The sequence below is a fragment of the Panthera tigris genome, chromosome A2 (assembly GCF_018350195.1).
Source record: "Panthera tigris isolate Pti1 chromosome A2, P.tigris_Pti1_mat1.1, whole genome shotgun sequence".
Classification (NCBI taxonomy): Eukaryota; Metazoa; Chordata; class Mammalia; order Carnivora; family Felidae; genus Panthera; species Panthera tigris.
In genome coordinates, this window is record NC_056661.1 from 23139862 (window position 1) to 23160229 (window position 20368).

A 20368-nucleotide genomic window follows, 5' to 3' on the forward strand; every position below is an offset into this window, starting at 1 on the left:
AATGGCATTTATTCTTTGGTTATGAATTCCCAGAGAAGGTTGAAAGAAGTGAGGATATTTTTCTTACTTCTGTTACCTGTTAGTCATTCCCAAACTCTCCACAGAGAACATTATTATTCCTATAAAGAGGAAAAAAACTAATATAAATAATAGTAACTGACATATATTTGAATTCTTCCTGCAAGCCATCTCTCCTATAAGTGCTATATGTGGATGACCTGGTTTATTCTACACAATGGTCCTTTGAAGTAGGTGTTATTGCTATCCTCATTTTGCAGGTGAGGAAACTGAGACAGAGAACTGATTGGTCCACGGGCTCACAGTATGTATTCCATCCCAGGAAGTCTGGCCCCAAAGCTCTTGACCACATTGGTATGCCTTAGAGAGAGCCTTTGCATCCAAGAGTCCTTGAAGACTGTATCAGTGCCTCAGTATTCTCATAGTATCCTCCCCTGAGTGGTGCAGCAAAGATGGGGGTCCTTGCACCCAGATGCTAAACAAAAGCTTGCCATGGGATGTTGTTGCAATTACCAGCCTGTCAGATCCTGCCTCTGGTCCAACTGACATCCCTTTGTTGCAATGTGAGCCTTGTCTACAGTCCTGCAATCAACTCATGTTTCTCCTTACCTAGGATGATTCTGGAGGAAATGTCCTTTGTGTCTTCTTTCTAAAGCCCCATAAACCTCTTCTCCCGGGGTAAATTTCTGAGAACTGTGCCCATTTAGGTTGTTCTTTTTTATACCTACTCCAGTGTCTCTGCAGTTCATGCTTGAGCCCAGGACCCCAAACCAAGCACAGCCCACCTGAAAGAGAGAGAGAGAGAGAGAGAGAGAGAGAGAGAGAGAGAGGATTTTGATTTTGTTGTACAGATGCTCTGTGCCTGAGTCTGTTTTCATATTCTGGGTAAATGCTTACTGGAAATGATAGACCTGTTTATCTCCTGCTTCTCCTTTCCCCTTTAATCTGTTGGAGTGGCCCAGATTGCATGTCTTTGGGGGCCTGGATGTGCGTGCCACTTGTGCACCAGGAAAGGTGAGGCTCGTGTTCTGATGTGGATAACAAACCACCATTAGCAGGATAAGGTATCATTATATACTTATGCATAAAACCTAAGGTGATCAACAAATATCTGAGGGAAACTTCCTTTTTTTTTAAATATAATTTATTGTCAAACTGGCTTCCATATAATACCCAGTGCTCATCCCAACAAGTGCCCTCCTCAGTGCCCATCACCTACTTTCCCCTCTCCCCCACACCCCGACAATCCTTAGTTTGTGCTCTGTATTTAAGAGTCTCTTATGGTTTGCCTCCCTCCCTTTCCATTTGTAATTTTTGTCCCCCTCCCCCATAGTCTTCTGTTAAGTTTCTCAAGATCCACATATGAGTGAAAACATACAATATCTGTCCTTCTCTGACTGACTTACTTCACTGGACATAATACCCTCCAGTTCCGTCCACGTTGCTGCAAATGGCCCGATTTCATTCTTTCTTGTTACCAAGTAGTATTCCATTGTATATATAAACCACATCTTCTTTATCCATTCATCAATCGATGGACATTTAGGCTCTTTCCATAATTTGGCTCGTGAAAGTGCTGCTGTAAACATTGGGGTACAAATGCCCCTATGCATCAGCACTCCTGTATCCATCCCTTAGGTAAATTCCTAGTAGCGCTATTGCTGGGTCATAGGGTAGATCTATTTTTAATTTTTTGAGGAACCTCCACACTGTTTTCCAGAGCATCTACATGAGGGAAACTTCCTTAGTGAGCTTTAACACAGGAGGAAGAGCTGTAGGCTCCCAATGGGACCAGAAGCATGACCACTAGCTTGAGCATGGGTGCTTTGAATGGTCAGCAAAGCTGCCTCAGCTTCAGGGTGCAGGCGAGAGAGACAGACTCACTGGGGGCTCTGGGAAACACATGTGACCTGGATAACGCAGGGGCCAGGGGAAGGAGGATGGCTCTCATCGACCGGGGAGCCTGATCACCATCACCAGAAAACTATTTTCAGCTCGGAGAGGTTTGACCTTTATTTTATCAGCTACACTATGATGAAAGCTGCTTTCATGTCCACTGCATTATCACACTTGCATCAGATAGGAAAAAAGAAAGGTATATCATTGATGCTTTAATTTGCTCTTCTTTGACACCATTAAGTGGAACATCTGCACGGGTGATTTTTTTAATGACTACATAATATGCTAACATATGGGCACACCCAGACTTGTTGGGGAACTTTCCTCCACCAGGCCATGTTCATTCCTCCAGTTGCTCATCGCTTTCGTCCAGGTAGTGGCAAATTCAAGGGCTATTTGGACAGCTCTGAGCAGCACCGTCGATCACGCCCTTCCTGGCCTGGTTGGGGTATATAGCTTCCTTACCGCCCCACCACTCTGGTCTCTGCTCCGCGTATGCCTCTGCCATCCTGTCTTGTACGCTAGCTGTACTTACTGTAGGATGTGCGGGGTCAAACCTCCGTCTCCTCAGATGGAAAAGTGACATTTCTAGACCGTTTCAGCCTTACAGTGCTGTTCCCATCACTCAGTCCGTTGAAAAAGTACAAAACCCCCTTTCCTCTTGTGGCAACAAGGACAGAAACCACCTTCCTGTCAGCCCTAGTTCACAGTACCAAATGGGAGAGCCTACTGGAAAATTAAAACCTCAGACTGGTGGGGCACCTGAATGGCTTGGTTAGTTAAGCATCTGACTCTTGATTTCAGCTCAGGTCATGATCATGATCTCACTATTTGTGGGATCAAGCCCCACTGTCATCAGAGAGCCCATTTGGGATTCTCTCTCTCCTTCTCTTGGCCCTTCCCTGACTCACGTGCGCTCTCTCTGTCTCTCTCTGAATAATAATCTTTTAAAAAGCCACCTCAGACATTTCATGGTCAAGTTTAAATTAAAACTTTTCTTTGATTTAAAAAAAAAATCCAGAAATAACATACATTATTTTTATATTCATGCTCTACAGTTGTATATGAATGCTTTACATTTGTCCAAATGCTTTCTCTCCTGATTTGAGAAACAAAAATAATGACATGGGTTTAAGGGGCAGAGAGCCTGTATGACCGTAGACAAGTTTTTTCATTTTGTGCCTCAGTTTCCCCACCTGTAAAACAGGGATAATAATTGTGCCTTATTTTGAGGGTTTTAAAACCTGTACCTGACACATAGTAAGAGCTTAGTAGACAAGTAAGTATTGTCTGGGCTTTATAAGACTGATCAACACCGTTATGCAGCACCTGATGGGATCCTGGGGTCTGGGAGGCCTCACTTAGAACACTTTTGATGGGATGAATGAAAGAGGAGTAAACGTAGCCACAGAGAGGTCACAGAACAGTGGTCTGTGTCACCAGTAAGACTTGAGTCTTGATATCCTGGGTTATTTCTTTTTACCATGGGCTGACCCTTTTTCATTCTGGGCTGACCTGCAGGTTGTAAAGAGCCACGATTTTAACACAGGAACTGGGGAGGGGGCGTGGTGCAGGGGGGTTCCCATAATCCGTTATTTGTTCATGAGCAGCACTTCCAAGCAATGAAACCTATTAAGAGACATCAGAGTGCATCACAGAGTAAGGTGTATTTCTTATGTGGCTCACAGTCAAAGTTGGAAAGACGTCGGTTTGGAGCATGGGCATCTGTGGTCAAGCAAACTCAAGCTTGAATTCTGATTCCTTAAGCTATTGACCGGGGTCTGACATCAAAGGGAAGGGGGAGGATGGTAATGACAGTGATTGGAGGTGATGACGGTAGACAACAAACATGTGCTCGGTGCTTAGGGTGGACGAGGCTGTCTTCTAAATATCAGTGCATCTACTTCCCATGACAACTCCGTGAGTTGGGTGCTGTCGTTAGTTCCATTTTGCAGGAAAGGAAACTGAGACACAGAGAGGGTAAGCGAGTTGTCCAAGATCGTAAGCTCTGGAGTCCACTTCCTAACTATAGTGCTATTCTGCGTACAAGTAGGTGTTCAATAAGTGTAATCTGTTTTTGTTAAAATTGAAGAAAAGAAAAAGACCAGACTAATCATCCAACCATTTGCCTCCAGAGAGTATCAGTGACCTTGGCCTTGGAGCCGCCTGGGGATGATGCTGATTGTTCAGTGCTACTGGGGGTTGGGGGCGGGGTGGTAGGGACTCATGGAGAAGCTTACCTAATCTCCGACTTGCCTGGGGAATGTGAGAGGGGAGGGTCCCAAATGGCTTTAGGCAGGCACCAGAAAGAGGAAAAATGAAAACCATGTTAAAGATAAATCGAGCCGTTCTTAAAAGTTAGAAAGTAGACTTAATTAGGACCAGCTCTCCCCATCCAAAACCACAAAAGTTAAAATGGGAAAATATTTCCAGAAATGCCCATTATGTGTTGTTAAAAAATATCTAGAGTAAAATATATGTTTTATTTTATACATGCCTCCAGCTAAAAATTATGCTTTTGACTCTCTCTCACAGAAGACGGGAATGTGAACCCAAATCTAGACAGCCCCGAATCAAATTTAGGTTGCTTGCAAACATTACAGTTTTCTATCGGCCAGATCTTAGTCAAGCTCCTCAGAGGAGAGAAGAGGGGAAAGAATTAAAAAAAAAAAAAAAAAACCAAGCACAAGGCCAGGAAAGAGTCTCTCCTGACAGGCTGTGGCATGTTAGCATCTGCTCCTGTTCCATTAAATGGCATACCCTTCGTCTCCCATTGGTGCCCATGTCTTTCATCACTGTGTCTGCTGTCCTTCTGTGAACCCACAGAAGGGCCACACATAATTAGAAGAGGTCAGCCAGGGGCGGAAGGAGAGCATGAGGCTCACTGTCCCTAGATGGGACCTCCAGAACTCAGATACCGGGTTGCCCTGTCACTGCCCGTGAACCGTAAGCGAGACCATTAACTGGCTCAGATTTCTCCGAGAGCATTTGAAGATGCTTCATGCCATAGAAAGTGAATCGCTGTCTTCCAAATGGTTGGCTTAAAAAAATACCATGTAGGAAAATATCTTTAACTTGATTATGTTTTGAAAAACGATTTCTTCATGACAAACTAATACCCTTTTTGAAAACACAACTTGTCCCCAGAGACATTCTTGCCCTCATGAGTGTTTTCGCGGTTGTTGGGGCTCCGTTCTCTGACTCTCAGGCGTCGTCCACATAGCCCAGGCTTTTTCATTGGGGCTGCCTCGAGGTTTACACGAGCACCCCAAACTGAAGTCGAAAGTCATTTGACGCTGTTAGCCTCTCTCCCCTGGTATAGCGGCTGTTGGATGTGTACTCTGGAGAAGCCTTGTTCTAGAGCGCGGGTGCTTGGCATGCACCACCAAATGTGCTCCCTAGCTGCAGGACGCAAGATGCCCAGAGGGCATGCAACCTAGGAAAGGACTAATACCAGCTTCCTTCTGTCGTTTCAGTTAAGAAACGCCATGGTGAACCGAAAGACTGGGAAGTTCTCTATGGAGGTGAAGAAGACAGTGGACAAAGGGGTACATTTTTCTCAAACATTCTAGCCGCTTTACTTTAAAACAAACCACTGTGAAAAATTAGCTTTGAAAGCTCTATCTGGAATAAATATCTTTCGCTGAGATCATTTTTCTCTTGTCTTTACTTATCTCAAACAAGATTCATGTAGTACTGTTAACGTGATCATAGCGTGTCCATTTATTTTTATTTATTTCTGAAAACGTCACCTAGCAGACTAACCATGTTTTCTTCTCTCTACGACTTTTTTTTTTCAATCTAGAAACGGGTTTTGGTGATGACAAATGACTACTATTATACAGACATCAAGGGTACCCCTTTCAGGTAGAGCTGACCATAATACATGGACATTCCATCAGATCCATCACTTGTGTTTGTACAAAACCTGCTGACGCTCTCAGAGCTCGTCATCTGAAGATAACCAAACACCCTGCCGAAAGGCTGGAAAGAGTGAGGAAGGGGCTTTTCCCAGGCTGCTTTTGTTTCTGTTTTCCAGAAGGGGGAAGATGGTTCAGGCTCACCTAGGAAGACTCACTCAATTTGTCATGGCTTTGCATCTCATTATCGAGCAAATAAGCTTTGGGGGTTCCAACTAAGGGTGGAGAGACCAGTTCAGAGGGTTACCAGGTTCCTTAACCATCTATCTAACTTGCTGCCCAGTGAGTCCCATTTCACCTTTTATTTCCATGATCAAAAAACAGGCCTTCAAACTAGGAAATAGCATATCCATCCTTACGTGTTGTGCTTCCATTTTAATTTCTCTGAAGTGTACTTCTGTGCTTGTCTACCTTTGAATCCTGTTATTTCTCTGTAACAGTCCTGAAAAATGGCTTTGCCCCATTGCCTGCTTTCAGACATGCATGTGGCATTCTATAGTCTCCTGCTCCTGTGACCTTACTGCTGTAACACTTTTGTAGGAAGTTATTTCAGTGGGGCTGCTTCACATTCCCAAGCTGGTGCCTCCCAGAGCTAAGGAGAGAAAGAATGTACTGACTATAGATTAACCTGAAAAATAAACGATGGCATTGCTGTCATAGACTGCCAGGGATCCCGAGTTTAATTGCAGTTGGAAGCAGAGCAATCGAGGGAACACGGGACCACTAAGTGGGTTTGCCAAATGAAGAGACTGTGTTTTCAAAATAGATTCTCTTACTTTAGAAAGGAGCTTAAATCAAGCTCATGAGAGTGGGAAAAATCTATTAGACCAGGGAGAGGGTTGGGCACAGACGCCCACAATGCAATAATGTGGCCACATGCTAGTGGTAGTGGAAATTTTTATGTTCACCCTTGGAAGGTTCCCTAGTCCTAAGCTCTAGGGTCTGGAAAGACCCATCTGTGGCTGAATGTAGGGCAGGAGTATGTAAGGTAGTGGTGAGGACCAGGGCGTATGGCTCTCTCGAGGGCATCCGAGAGAAGGGCTAGCAGTTTGCCACGCCTCTTTCAAGATGCACAAGAGCAGCCAATGGCTGCTGGCACTTCCAATCAGAAATTGCTTTGAAGCGGCTGATTGAACCTAAGAAAAACGAACACCAACTATAATCAGTGGGGTTTTGAAAGTAAACTGTTGGAAAAATTGTTTACAGAACATGAAGTGGAAATGTGAAAATGGAAAATAAAAAGTTAACCCACAAGTCTATTCCAGTCAATGCCATGGATTTCAAGGTCTGCTTTGTTTCTCTGCACAGCTTAGGTGTGGCGCTCTCCAGAGGCCATGGGAAATATTTCTTCCGAGGGAATGTAACCATTGAAGAAGGTAAGATGATGCTTTGACCCGTTTTATCTTTTAGGATGGGGGAAAGGCCCCAGACCCAGCCATTGGGTTCACAAAAGATCTTGCTCATCTGTTCAACCCTCTCTCCAATCCCTGGGCATTTGACTCAACTGATTGCTCACTTGACGTGAGCTTGCTTTCTGAACGGTGGGAATCCCCCACTAGGGGTGGCTTTCTTTATGGTTTCATTTGTTTATATTCTGCTTTAATCCACAAACCTGTTGAGCCAACTCATAGGATCATCCACCAACTATCTTCTTCTCATGCATAAAAAATCACGACCAAGAAAAATACAAAGTAGTGTAAAAATTCAAGCCCAGGAGGAATAAAATGAAAACAACGGCATGCAAGCCTTAGTCTTCTACAGTTGAGCCACAGATTTCATTTGTGCTTCAAGGCAGCCCAGGTCCAAGGGGGAAAATATGATCATTTAAATGATATAGCTAGGTCAGAAAGAATAAGGAGCACCTTTAGATTCCCAGGTCCTCTTGTCTTCATAAAGCATAGGCGTACTCAAACTCCCAATGAATGGTAGCAGTTGTTACAGCCCTTGAAACTTTTAAACCACTGCCACACCCGTACTGCCCTTTACAACAACCCAGTAGCTCAGAGAAGTTGCCTTCCCCAGTATCACCAGTTCACAGGGAGGGGTGAGGCTGAGCTCTGAAAGTCTCCACTCCCCAAGTGGCCCTGAGTAAGTCACTCACCCGATCTGGGTGTTAGATTTTGCATCTCCACAGAGAAGGAGCAGGACCAGACCAGTGCTCTTTCTGGGTGTCCCCAGAAAGTATGGCGAAGAGCAGGAAGGTTGATTACAAGCCAGTTCTATTTGGTTCGAGCTGCTTACAAGTGCATGTGGTGAACTTCCAGAAGCTGGACGACCCTGGGGCTCTCTCCAATGATGTAGTGGAGAGTGAAGAGATTGGCGATCCCGAGATGCCAAGTTCCATAGCCAGCCTCTGGTCTACTGCCAACTAGCATGCATTGTTTTACAGGTGTGAGTCTTTGTCTCACAAGTCATTGTGAGATCTTAAGGACTCGAAAGAAGATTGAAAGCTTTCGTTGTGCCCATTTCAGAGCTAATCAATCATATGGCCTCTTTTCCCAGAGACACATAAGACAGAGCAGACAACTTTGTTACTTGGGCAAGATACTTAAAAGGCTGTGTTCTCAGAAATTGCTTTTTTTTAACTTCTAGAATTTTCTGGTTGTATGAGCCATGTGTGGCTTTGTGGATATCACTGTCCATGAAGCCAGAAAATACATGTCTAAACTATCTGAGGTGAAGCTGAGGGAACAGCTCATGGTCAGAACAATAGAGAGAGAGATTATTAATGGGTTATTTGCATCTCATGTGTCCATTTCCTCAGCCAATCCTCAGTACATGGGCCTACCTCTTTCTCTGTCTCTCTGTCTCTCTGTCTCTCTGTCTCTCTCTCTCTCACTCTCTCTCTCACACACACACACACACACACACACACACACACACACAGTTGTTTTGCATTGTCTTTTGGGTCATTTCTTTAGCCATCACCTCTCCCTGTATGTTCCACAGCTGTGAGGCTGAGAGGTCATAGAATTTCAGAGCTAACTGTAATCACCATGCAAGAAATTAGTTTGAACCCAAGCAAGGGGGAGACTATCTGGTTATCCACACAAATGAGGTCAGATCTTGCTTTCTTTGTTGGTTCTCTATAAATAAGAGGGCTTGCAATCCTGCCAACTTGGAGTACCCGAGCCTGAGAAAGCTACTTCCACTTGGGCCAAGTAGTAGAGGGTCCTGATCATAAGGGCCATGGCACAATTATTGTTCTGCTCTGTTCTTGGAGAAGGTAGGAGTTTCTTGGGGATGGCAACCACACTTCTGTGGGATCTTCCATAAGAAATGCTGCCCCACAGAATGTGGGAATTTTCAACATGCTTTCCCATTGTCATATGTTACAAAGGTGGTCAACAGGTAGACATTGTTCAAAATGTAAGGAGTTGCTACTGAGGCTGAAGGTATGGGTTATAGTTCCACTTGCTGAAATTGTTTCTCTTCTGAATCTCCTTGGCATGCATATATATACATATATGCCATTATATACATACACAGAGAAAGAGAACATAGTAGTTGTTCAATAAATTAGAGCTTATGTCATTATTGTCCATGTTGTCAGTCACCAGTAGATGTGGTTGTGTCAGAAGGACCCAAATCAGAGATGAGCAACTTAGAGAACAATTCAGTTTCCTTGGTGGCCTGGGAACTCATAGAGGAAACAATCAGAACAATCTTCCCATCAGAGATTTATCTATAGGTCCTATGAAATAGAGGCAGAGTGGGCTTTGTGGATGAAGGTTGATGAGAACAGAAACTATAAAAATAGAATTGACATCATTAACCCAATATTCCAGGAAGGTGAGAGCCCATCCCAGGGCTGTTGTACTGGTTATTCCTTCTGCCAGAGCACACGCTCCATTATCTACAGGCTCGGCCCCTCACCTCCTTCAGGTCGTTGCTTAAAAGTCACTTTCTCAGTGAAGCCTTCCCTGACTATCCTACTCAAAATTGGAACTCTTTCTCTTTTACTTCTCATCTCTTGGTGCTGCCTATCCTATTCCACTCTCTTTCATAGCCCTTATCACTAACTGATATGTTATGTCTTTTAATTTCATTCTCTTTCCACCACTAGAAAACAAATACTGTGAGGGCAGTGATTTTGTTTTGTTCACTGGTATAGTCTCAGGGCCTAGAATAGTATCTGGCACAGAGTTGATGCTCAGTACATATATGGAAAGAAGGAAGGAAGGGAGCAGGGGAGGGAGAAAGGGAAGACAGGATGGATAGATGCATGCATGGCTGCATGGATTGTCCTAGGGACTCATCCCTGCCCCACTTAACCCTCTCCTGGAGTCTATGAGGTAGACTCTGTCATATACATCTTCTGAGTAATAGAACTCAAAGAGTTGAAGTGACATCCCCAAGGTCATTCAACCAGTTGGTGTTGGAGCCAGGAAATGACACTTTAGTTCTGTCTGATGATATTCTGTCCAATGTATTCCCTACTTCCTGTAAAATCAAGCAGGGTGGGCAATAGTTAGATCTAGTGTTTGGCTATTTACTTCTGCATTTGTATTTGAGGAAGAAGCTGGAATCCTGAGTGCAGTAAGATACTGCTGGCCATTTGGGAAACTCTGACATCCTCAAACAGACTATAAGCATCATCTGAGTTCCTGAGGTCATCACTCACAAGTGTGTGTCTGCTGATGAGCCTTCAAAATGAACTCACATGAAGATACAATGAAAGAGTTATTTCACAGAGCTAGAGTGATCTGGAGCATTCTGTAAAAACTCCCCAATTCCCTGCAAGCCCCGGTTGTCCCAGCTACCTTTCTGGACTGATGGCACATTTTTACTTTGGATCCTGTAACAACTAGCAACTTTTGCTGGTCAAAAACGGTTGAGTATTGGGGCACCTAGGTGGCTCAGTCGGTTGAACGTACGATGACTCAGGTCATGATCTCGTGGTTCGTGAGTTCGAGCCTTGTGTCAGGCTCTGTGCTAACAGCTCAGAGCCTGGAGCCTGCTTTGGATTCTGTGTCTCCCTCTCTCTCTGCCCCTCCACCGCTCATTCTGTCTCTCTCTCTCTCTCTCAAAAATAAACATTAAAAAAATAAAAAAAAAACAGTTGAGTATTGACAATTGCATATCATTCAACCTATCATCTCACCCTCACAACCAACCATCAGTTAGAGACTATTATTATTCCTGTTTTGCACAAGAAGAAACCGTCATTTGGAAAAGTAAAGTAACCTGCTAATGTCACGCACAAGTTAAGTGGTCCAGCCCAGCTCCCTGCTCAGGCCGTGCAGGGCTCCAATGCCAGTGTTTCCACCGTCATACTAAACCTGTCCCCCGGAACTCACTGGTGTGTCATTTATCTTCATGGAGTTCAGGCTTTCCTGGGACACTCAGCCTGGGAAGGCGGCAGTGGTGGCCTAGGGAGATGGAAGTGGGGAGAGAGATCTGCCTGGTTTCCTTTGTCCAGTGTCCCTTTTCATGGGCAGATATCTTTGGCATTGGTGCCTACCCATCACCACTCAATGGCCCTGTCCTCAAGCATTTAGAGCACATGAAAGCTGAGGGGTGTCCATGCCCCACGCAGGTGATCCTTACTCATTAACTCCTTCTCCTTGATCTCCAGGCCTGCATGACTTAGAGCACCCTGACGTATCCCTGGCAGATGAATGGTAAGAATTAAACCATCCTTCATCAGCATGGGTATTTGTTGCCATCTTTGATTTCAAATCTTCTATACTCCCCCCCTACCTCTCCTGGTTCAAAGGCAAAGGAAGGCGATGCCACAAATACTCACGTGTTCCTGTTTTGGCCCATGTCATGTTCTCAGGTCCTACTGCAACACTGACCTACACCCGGAGCACCGTCATCTATCTCAGCTAGAAGCCATCAAGCTCTACCTCAAAGGCAAAGAACCTCTGCTCCAATGTGAGTGTGCTGTGTGTGCGTGTCACCAGAGTACACAATGAACCGAAAACCGTACTTCCCCTCAGCTTTCAAGGGAAGCTTTGCTCCAGTAGAGATGATCAGTCAAATGTCTGCTTCCTAGAGGAGCAGGAGGAAGAATGTGGGCCACTGGAAACCATGCAGAAACCCCAGTCTCATTCTAGCCTTTTGCACTGGATTTGCCCCCCTACCGGACCATTTAAGTCAAGCACCTGAGTAAGATGGAAACTACCACTAGGAGGGGACTGTGAATATCTGTTCCCTTATTTTACATGAGAAACAAGGGCAGGAAACAGAACTGGCGGCATCTCAGGGCCTACTTGAGGTCTGCTTCCCTCCAGAGTGGAATCATCACGGACACATGTTGCCTCATGAGGTATATGTGCTGTTGCCCCTCCTCTTACCACGGGGCCTCTGAGGGAGCTCAGTGAGTCAGAAATGGCCCGTGGCCAGTGCAGAGGGGGCAGGGAGAGAGCAGCAGGCCTGATGCTCACCAAGTACAAGAGCAGCCCCTGGACTGGGGTCTAAGTTAGTTACAGCGACTAGTTTGGGCGAGGAGAGATTTGCCAGCAGTGAGCACAGCACCTGCCCCTACCCCCGACAGGTAGCACTTGTTCATTGATGTGAACGGTTCTTTACCTATATTATTTCCTAGACTAACCACAGCAGCCCTGTGAGAGCTGGAAGGACGTTTATCTAGCTTCTAAAGTGCATCCTCATGGAATGGATTTACTTTTGGGGACATGCTCTAGTAGAGAAAAGATCAGATGGACATCATATAAGCCTATTTTGTTTCATTTTCTTTGACTTTCTGAAGGACATATTTAAAAAACAAAGGGATAGAGATATGTTTTAAAATTTACATCTACCATCCAGCTTAATCAAATCTTAATATTTTGCCCTATTTCCTTCAGGTGCTTTCTAAGGAATGAAACATTACAGATAATGTTGAAGCCCCTGAGTCCCGTGTGGTCCCGTTTCCCTCCCAGAAAAAGCTACCCTCCTGTATTTGTCACTCCTAGGCAATTATACTATCATATTATCTATATTATTATTACATTATTATATTATACTATTACTATATATAGTAATATATACAGATGTATATATGTGTGCATATATATGTATATACGTATATATAGGTATCCATGAATAGTATGTGCCATTATTTTCATTATTTTATATATTAAAATTTATATGTGGTATATTATATTATCTACGATATAACGTGTGTATTGTTCTATACTTGTGTTTCACTCGTTGCATTGTTGAGATTTACTTATGTTGATCATTTACCTGTGATGCATTTGTTTGAATTACTATATGGTATCCCAAGACGTAACTATGTCTCACTATGTCCATTGTCTTTTTGGTGATGAGTTATTTTTAGTTTTTGCTTTTAGAGCAAAGTGCCATTGTCTTGTTGGCCAGCATCAAGGTGAGGACTGGCCGGCTGTAGGTGACAGTTAGCCCCTCTGCAGAGTGATTGGAGGGCTCTGGGATGCCTCTGCTGCACTCATGATATCCCCCTGACTCCTTAGCCTCTTCCACAGAGCCCCAGCAAGATTCCCTCTTTGGATAGGGGCAGGTTTCCTGCTTTAAATTGGGAAAAACAAACAGTCCTACCAGATGGAAGGTGTCACAAAATAGAGGAGTCCCAGGAGTGTTTAGTTATCACATCCCTCTCTCTTCTTACAAACGACTGGGAGCAGGGCCCTGAAGAACCACAGGTAGAGGACAGAAGTGCGGATGGACCGAGCAAACTTTCTAAGACATGCCGGTCTATGGCATCAACTCCTAGATGGGAAGAGAAAGCAGAAAACCGAAGTGTGACACACCCGAGACTCTCTGTTTACTATCGTTTCATCCAGATGCTCTGGGGGGCCCTGTATTGCGGGCATATCAGCTGTCAGAACTGACCCATATTTTCAGCCGGTGGGAGGTTGTTAATGCCTAACGCGACACATCACAGGAGAGAGTGGCCTGCAGACACTGCAAATGAGCGCGGCGAGACCTCTCGTGCCCCCGTTTGGGGCCCAGCCACAGCCATCTTCTCAAGTCTGTCCCTCCCAATAGGTGATAAAGAATTGATACAAGAAGTCCTTTTTGATGCCGTGGTGAGCGCTCCCATTGAAGCATATTGGACCAGTCTTGCCCTCAACAAATCTGAGTAAGTGGTTGCACGTGTCCCCCTTTCCTGGCCATTTCCCCACAAGCCGTCCGAAATATGGTTATGGTTTAAAGAACTAAAGTGTTTGGGGAGCTTGGTGTTAAAGTGCTTTAATTTTTCCCAAAGCTCCAAACCACAAGAGCTAGAGCAGATTAGCGGCTCGGGCTTGGGTGGCAAGCTCCCGGGTTTGACATATAATTTGAGCGTTAGCGTTACATGAAATTTGGTGTGCCGGGGTGGGGGGCACTGGCGAGGGAGAGGGAGGCAGAAGGAGCGCTTAGCTTCTTGCCCTGCATGGCCCCCTGTACTTCACAGTCTGGAGGGGACTTGGGATCTGGGCCAGGCCGGGTTATAAGTCGGACGGGGAAGTGAGAGCTCTGTTTCATGAGGGTGTCAGGATATAACCCTGTGGTTTTCTTTCTGTGGCAGAGGACGCAGGGAGAGGGGGCTGGGCAGTGGTAGCTGTTGTCAAAGTCTTCAGCAGCTTATCAATGTTATTATTATTTTACTAATTGAAGTAGGTTATTAAAGATTGAAAATAGAAAGAAAAAGCATTCCTTTTTCCTTATACCTTCATGTCAGACATTATTTAGTTCTCTCTCCTTTTTTGTTCTTCATTAGCTCCATTCATTCATTTACCTTGCCTTTTGTAAACCCTCTTCTCTATCCTATCATTCATTCTGTTCTCATTGTCATTCCCTTATCATTCGTTCATCCATGCATCACCGATTGCATATCTGTTGTGTGCCAGGCACTGGACTAGGTGTTGGTGAAATGGAGTAACTCAATCAAACACAGTCCTTGCCATCATGGTACCTGTGGTGTGTAGCATCCCAGATTATTAAGAATTTGATAACTGCTTTGAAAGAAGTGTAAGGATGTGCAGACTATGACAAGACCGAGAGTGGAGATGAAAGACAGAAGGCCTTTCTGAGCAGAAACTAGTTCAAGGGTTAGGGAGCATTCTAAGGAAAATGGAACAACGTGTGCAAATGTTCTGAGGTACAATAGTATTTGACACATTTGAGGAATTTAAAGAAGGCCAGTGGAACTGAAATATAGAAAGTAGGCTCGAAGATGTTGGCAGATGAGGGTGCAGAGGGGCTAGATGGCTCAGGACCTTGGGAGTCAGGTGAAGGATTTCGGCTACTATACTACAAGTGTTGGAAAGCCACTGAACGATTTTAAGAACATTTTAAGATGTTAAGAAGGACATGATCATATTTGCATTTTTAAAGAATATCCTCCTCCTGCTATGTGAAGAATAGTTTAATGGGATAAGAGCAATAAGAAAGGCTTCTACAGCATTCCAAGGGATTTGCCACTCAGACTAAGGCAGTGGCTGTGGCACAGAGAGGAAAGATCCACTTGTGGCATGCTTCAGAACCACCACCACCGCCGCCGCCGAGGATTTGATGGTCCACTGAGTGAAGGGAGGGAGACTGAGCTCTCAAGGGTCATTCTCAGATTTACAACACGAATGCCTGTATAGATAGTGGTACCATTTCCTAGGACAGAAGACAATGAAAGAAGAATTGGTTTGGAACTGAACGTGTCCATAGTGCTTTTCTAGATGTTTTAAGCTTAAGTCTCCCAAGTAGACAGTTTAATACAGGAGTCTGGAGCCCCAAAGAGAGATCACCATTCTCATTATACTTGGAAGTGTCCTTAGACTGCTTACTAACATGGTTCCTATTCCCTAGGAGGTTGGGAAAGAGTCAAAACCTTTCCAGTGATTGCTTTCTCTGGTGGATGTGGAAATGTTTCTTTTAAGCTCTCATGAAACTCAAAATCCCGTGCAAAGATTCCTGGTTCACTCCTAACACATGCTAAAGATTTCCAAAATGGTAGCTTTGCTTTGTAGTCCACATCTGTAACTGATTGGGCAGCCTGGCTTTCCAATTTGGGTAGGCTGCAAGCAGAAACAAATGCATAGTGTTGGTTTTTATTCACCCCTTAAATACTTAAAGGTAGTACCAGCCACTTTGACTACCATCAAAGATCAAGTAACCAAATTATCTTATATTGAAGATGACATGGATAGTGCTTCGCATCAAATGGCTACTAGCATTGAGGGAAGGGAAGCAAACTCAAGAAACAGTATTCTCTTCATACTTTTATCACAGAATTAAATTATGTATCTATGGAGAAAGACCACTCGCTTTTTGTGAAAGAGGTAGGCATTGCGAAAATCCTTAGCACGCTCAAACGTATACAATATTTGCCTTGAAAGTTGAAAAAAAATTCCTTCAGTGGATTTTAAAATAAGTTTCCTTTGCCAAGGCCATTCTTAGGGGTCCTATGTGTGGTATCCTGCAGGGATTTAAAGAAGCCATTTCTTTAATCATCTCTGGGGATGGTGGTAAGAAGAAGGCCTGTGCTCTGGCAGAAGTTACAAGTCAGTGACTTCAAACAGCATAGAATTCAGGTCCTAGACATTTCCAGGCTGCAGGTCACTGCAGACTTGACCCAGTGGCCCAGCTGGTACTTTCACTGATGGCAGATTCCACTAATGGTTTCAGGACCAAGAATGGACTTGGTAGATTAATGCAAAGTTCCCTGTGATGATTTTCTTCCTCTCCATAAAGCCGTTCCCATTCCTGTCTGCTCTTCTGACTTTGCACTCAGAACCCTGAGATAAAGATGTACCTATTTAGTGTGGGGGTGCATTTGTTCATGGTGCTTTGGAGTTCTCAGAACTCAATGGAGTTCTTAGTTTTTCTTGCGAGAATTACCAAAAATGCTTTTGTAAGGGGTGAGTTTGCATTCCGTGCTTGGTGCGGGTGTGCATACGTGTGTGTGTGTGTATGTGTGTGTGTGTGTGTGTGTGTTTCTATAATTTCTTTTAAAATTTCAGGTTTTATGAAAAACTGCTTTTTCATAAAGCAGTCCATGAGTCTTAAAATGTAAAAGCCATTCTCTCCTTACTGTCTGGACGCAACCTCCTGTTGTCTGCTGCTGTGTTTCAGGAACTCTGACAAGGGCGTGGAGGTTGCCTTCCTCGGCACTCGTACGGGCCTCTCGAGGATCAACCTGTTTGTTGGGGCTGAGCAGCTCACCAATCAGTAAGTAGGAAGGCTCCCCTGCAGGGGCCCAGGGAGCTCCTGAAATGGGAAATTCAAGGGATGCTTAAGCTTCTCGGTTCTACCAGCAGTAGAAACAAAATTCAGGCCACCCCAAGCATGCTGACATGGTTCCTCTCTGTTCTACCGCGGAGGCCCCGGCGTGTGTGCTCGCCTGCCTGTTGGCCTTTCCGCAACCCTTTCTTCTTCATGCTTGCTGGCTTCCGCCCACTGTCCTGGAGTCCTCTCCCGCGCTAGTGAGTCACCGCAGAATCTGGCGACCCAGGGGTTGCTGGGGGAGCGGCCAGAAGGAGGACTCCTGATGGATGGCTCCAGGGCATTCAGCTGCTCCGCAGCTCTGCGGAGGGATTCCTGCCTGTCCAAGAATCAGGGTTTCAAGTCTGTTGTTTATTTGTTTGTGTGCGCTTTAATAAACCTCGGTGCCTCTGCACTGTGCCTAAGGGCCTGCAGAGCCCCACACCCAGGAGTGGGCAGTCCAGTGGGACACGGGTTGGACAGTGTTTCCTTGTGTTGCCAAACAGACCCAGATGGACAATGGGGAGAGCGTCCAGTACCCAGATGTCCTTGAAATCACTGCGCAGCCTCTGTATCTTCAGAGAGCAACAGGGTCTTAACTCTTCAAATTGGTGTTGAACCAGAGCTAGTGTGGGCCTGGGAAGTCCTTTCTGGCCCGATTACTGTTTCTCAGTTTGTTTGCTTGCTTGTTTTTTTCTCTGAAGTAAGAGGCATTATTAGGCGAGGGACAAATGGAGTCCGAGATTCAGACAGTTTGCCAAGTGCGTGTGAGGAGGGTTCAGACGTTACTGTGGGCCCTCAGACACCCTGATGTATGGATACCTGGGGGTGAATGACAAGGCCACAGGCTGGCAAACCCACAGAGGCAACCCCACAGAGACCTGAGGAGGGGACACTCCTGTCCCAGCAAGCCCCGGTCAGCAGCGTTCTTGCCTCTTAGGTGAGGCCCTGTCCCAATCATAGGATCTTATAACACCAAGTCTGGTAAGTGGGAAATCAATAGATTTTTAGATGGTTCATGAACTGGCCCATTTGAGGACTCTTTCTCAGCATCTCAAATTTGTCATTTAGGAAGTTGACTACAGTTGTGACTTGATTGTTCCAAGCCCTCTTCAGCCCTTTAGCCCTGCTCAATTGTCTTTCCGGAGGGCAAGTTCCTAGAAGGACTAGAAATTACAAGATACACATCACCTTCTCCTTCTGGAACCTAGAGAGAGGCAGAAGGAGATGTAGGCACTGACTTTCTCCTGCTCAAGAGGAAGGCTGTTGTTTGTATTGAGATAAAACAGACAAACCAGAAGAACAATCACAACAACAAGACAATGCACCTTGCTAGTCTGTCCTGTAGGTCACGCTCAGGATTGCTGGGATGAGGGTCTGGCCCATCCCGCTGGTTGCCTTTGCTCTGTGTCCCTGGAAAGTGGCAGTGATGATCTCCCTGGGTTCTTGTGAGGATCAAAAAAATTGTGGATGTAAAACCAGTTTGAGAAGCTAAAAATATCTGCAAGTAAGGGTTAGCTCTGCTCCCTGTGACACAACTGTGACCCAGAGTGAGTAGACACTGGCTATCTGGATGATTCTTCGGTCTTCAAGAAACTCATGCCATTGACTCATATAGAACTCAGAACCTTGAGTTCTATTTTTTTAAATGTTTTTTATTTATTTTTGAGAGAGAAAGCGTGTGGGGGAGGGGCAGAGAGAGAGAGAGACAGACAGACAGAGGATCCAAAGCAGGCTCTGTGCTGACAGCAGAGAGCCTGATGAACCTGTGAGATCATGACCTAAGCCAAAGTCAGACACTTAACTGATAAAGCCACCTAGGCACTCCAAAAGTTCCATTGTCTTAGGGTCTTGTACCTGCCTACCCTGTCCAAGAAGACGGCATTTGTTAAGGTCCAACTGTCCAGATATACTCTTGGATAGGGCTAGAAAGCTTTTCGAATTTCTGTTTTTAAATAAGGCATACAGAGAAAAGTGCCAAGCTGTGGGGAGAGTGCTAGAGAATATAAAGTCCCTGCCGCAGAACTAACTGGTACTAGCATCAGCCTGCTACACTGAGGTGCCACCTCCTGTCACCACCATCTGCTTTGGAAGCACGTGGATTCTAGTCCAAGGGCTCTGTCCCTGCCTCTGCACCCGTTAATGTCAGCAGTGAATCTTGTGCATTCCGTGTGGCCTCTTGGAACACCTGTAGCACACAAAGGCAGTGTAAGCGATGACTGCTTCACAGCTTCCATGTGACCCACAGAGAACAAAAGAAGCTCCCGAGATTTAAAAATCCCATATACTTGATGGAGCCATTTTCAGTTTACATACTGTATACATAACTCTGATAGAATCGCAGTGAGTATAAGTTTATAGATGAGTAAATGGGGTTCAGAGATTCAGTGATTGACCCAAGTAATTCACCCAAGGTCATTCGTCTGCGCCTAAAACCTAGACTGGTCTCACACAACACCACAACAGCCCCTAGTATCTACAGGTAGGCTTTCATCTTACCTAGAAAGATCTATCTTCCTGAAGAACATTTTCAGAGATTCTGTAGAACCAACTCTCTCCTTCTACTTCCTTCTGAATCACCACTTGGTAGTTATCAGGGACCTACAGGGTTTCCTGGCAACCAGACCCTCTCATGTGAACACCAAAGCCAATGGAGATCATGCCCTGCAGGCTCCTGCTCGCTGCCCTGGTGCCAGCGTGGTCTGGTCCTGGGCAGCAGCCACTGGGCACTCAGTAATGCCGTGTTCCAAGCCTGTCGCCTGCCTTCCTCAAATGTCCCATCAGTCTAAGTGAAAACCACCTCACACCTCCTAACCAAGCTATTAGCCTCACCTTCCAGGACTGGAAAGGGGCCCCCGGTACCATTAACTGCTGCATGAGAAGGGCACCTTCCTCCCCATAGTTATATGCATCCCACCACCAAATAGGAATGCCACAAGTGAAAATGCTTGGTTGTGCCACGGCCCAGTGTGGAATACAGCTGTTCATCCCACCGAGGACTAGATAGCAGAGTCTCCTTCATACACCTATCGCAGTCAGGTTTATGAAAAATCTCGTGTCTGATGGGGGAAAAAAAAAGCAAAAGGTCACATTTCAATATTTGTGAGTCCTATTGATTTTAGGATCAGGAAACATTACCACTGAATATATCGGTGCCAGGAGGAGCTTGTCTGTGACCTCAAGCCTGGAACTCCCTACGCCCAACACTGAATAACTCAGAGGTCCATGCATCATCAGTTGGCCTTTTGAATGACAGCAGAGAGCCTTTACATAGGAACGTGGCCATACTGATGTGGCAATTTGAAAGAATTGAGAAATACTGTTTAGAAAAGTTTCAGCAAATTGCTTTTAATACTTGAGGAGCT

The 20368-nt window shown here is 45.1% G+C and overlaps 1 protein-coding gene across 1 annotated transcript in view; it reads left to right on the forward strand.

The window, feature by feature from the left end:
- Positions 1-20368, forward strand: part of CACNA2D3 (calcium voltage-gated channel auxiliary subunit alpha2delta 3) — an 858555-nt gene that overhangs the window by 677657 nt on the left and 160530 nt on the right. The window contains exons 18-24 of the mRNA XM_042979174.1: positions 5394-5465; positions 5723-5784; positions 7146-7213; positions 11416-11461; positions 11620-11717; positions 13812-13905; positions 16875-16970. Coding sequence (XP_042835108.1) covers positions 5394-5465; positions 5723-5784; positions 7146-7213; positions 11416-11461; positions 11620-11717; positions 13812-13905; positions 16875-16970 — 536 coding nt within the window. The remainder of the gene's footprint in view (positions 1-5393; positions 5466-5722; positions 5785-7145; positions 7214-11415; positions 11462-11619; positions 11718-13811; positions 13906-16874; positions 16971-20368) is intronic.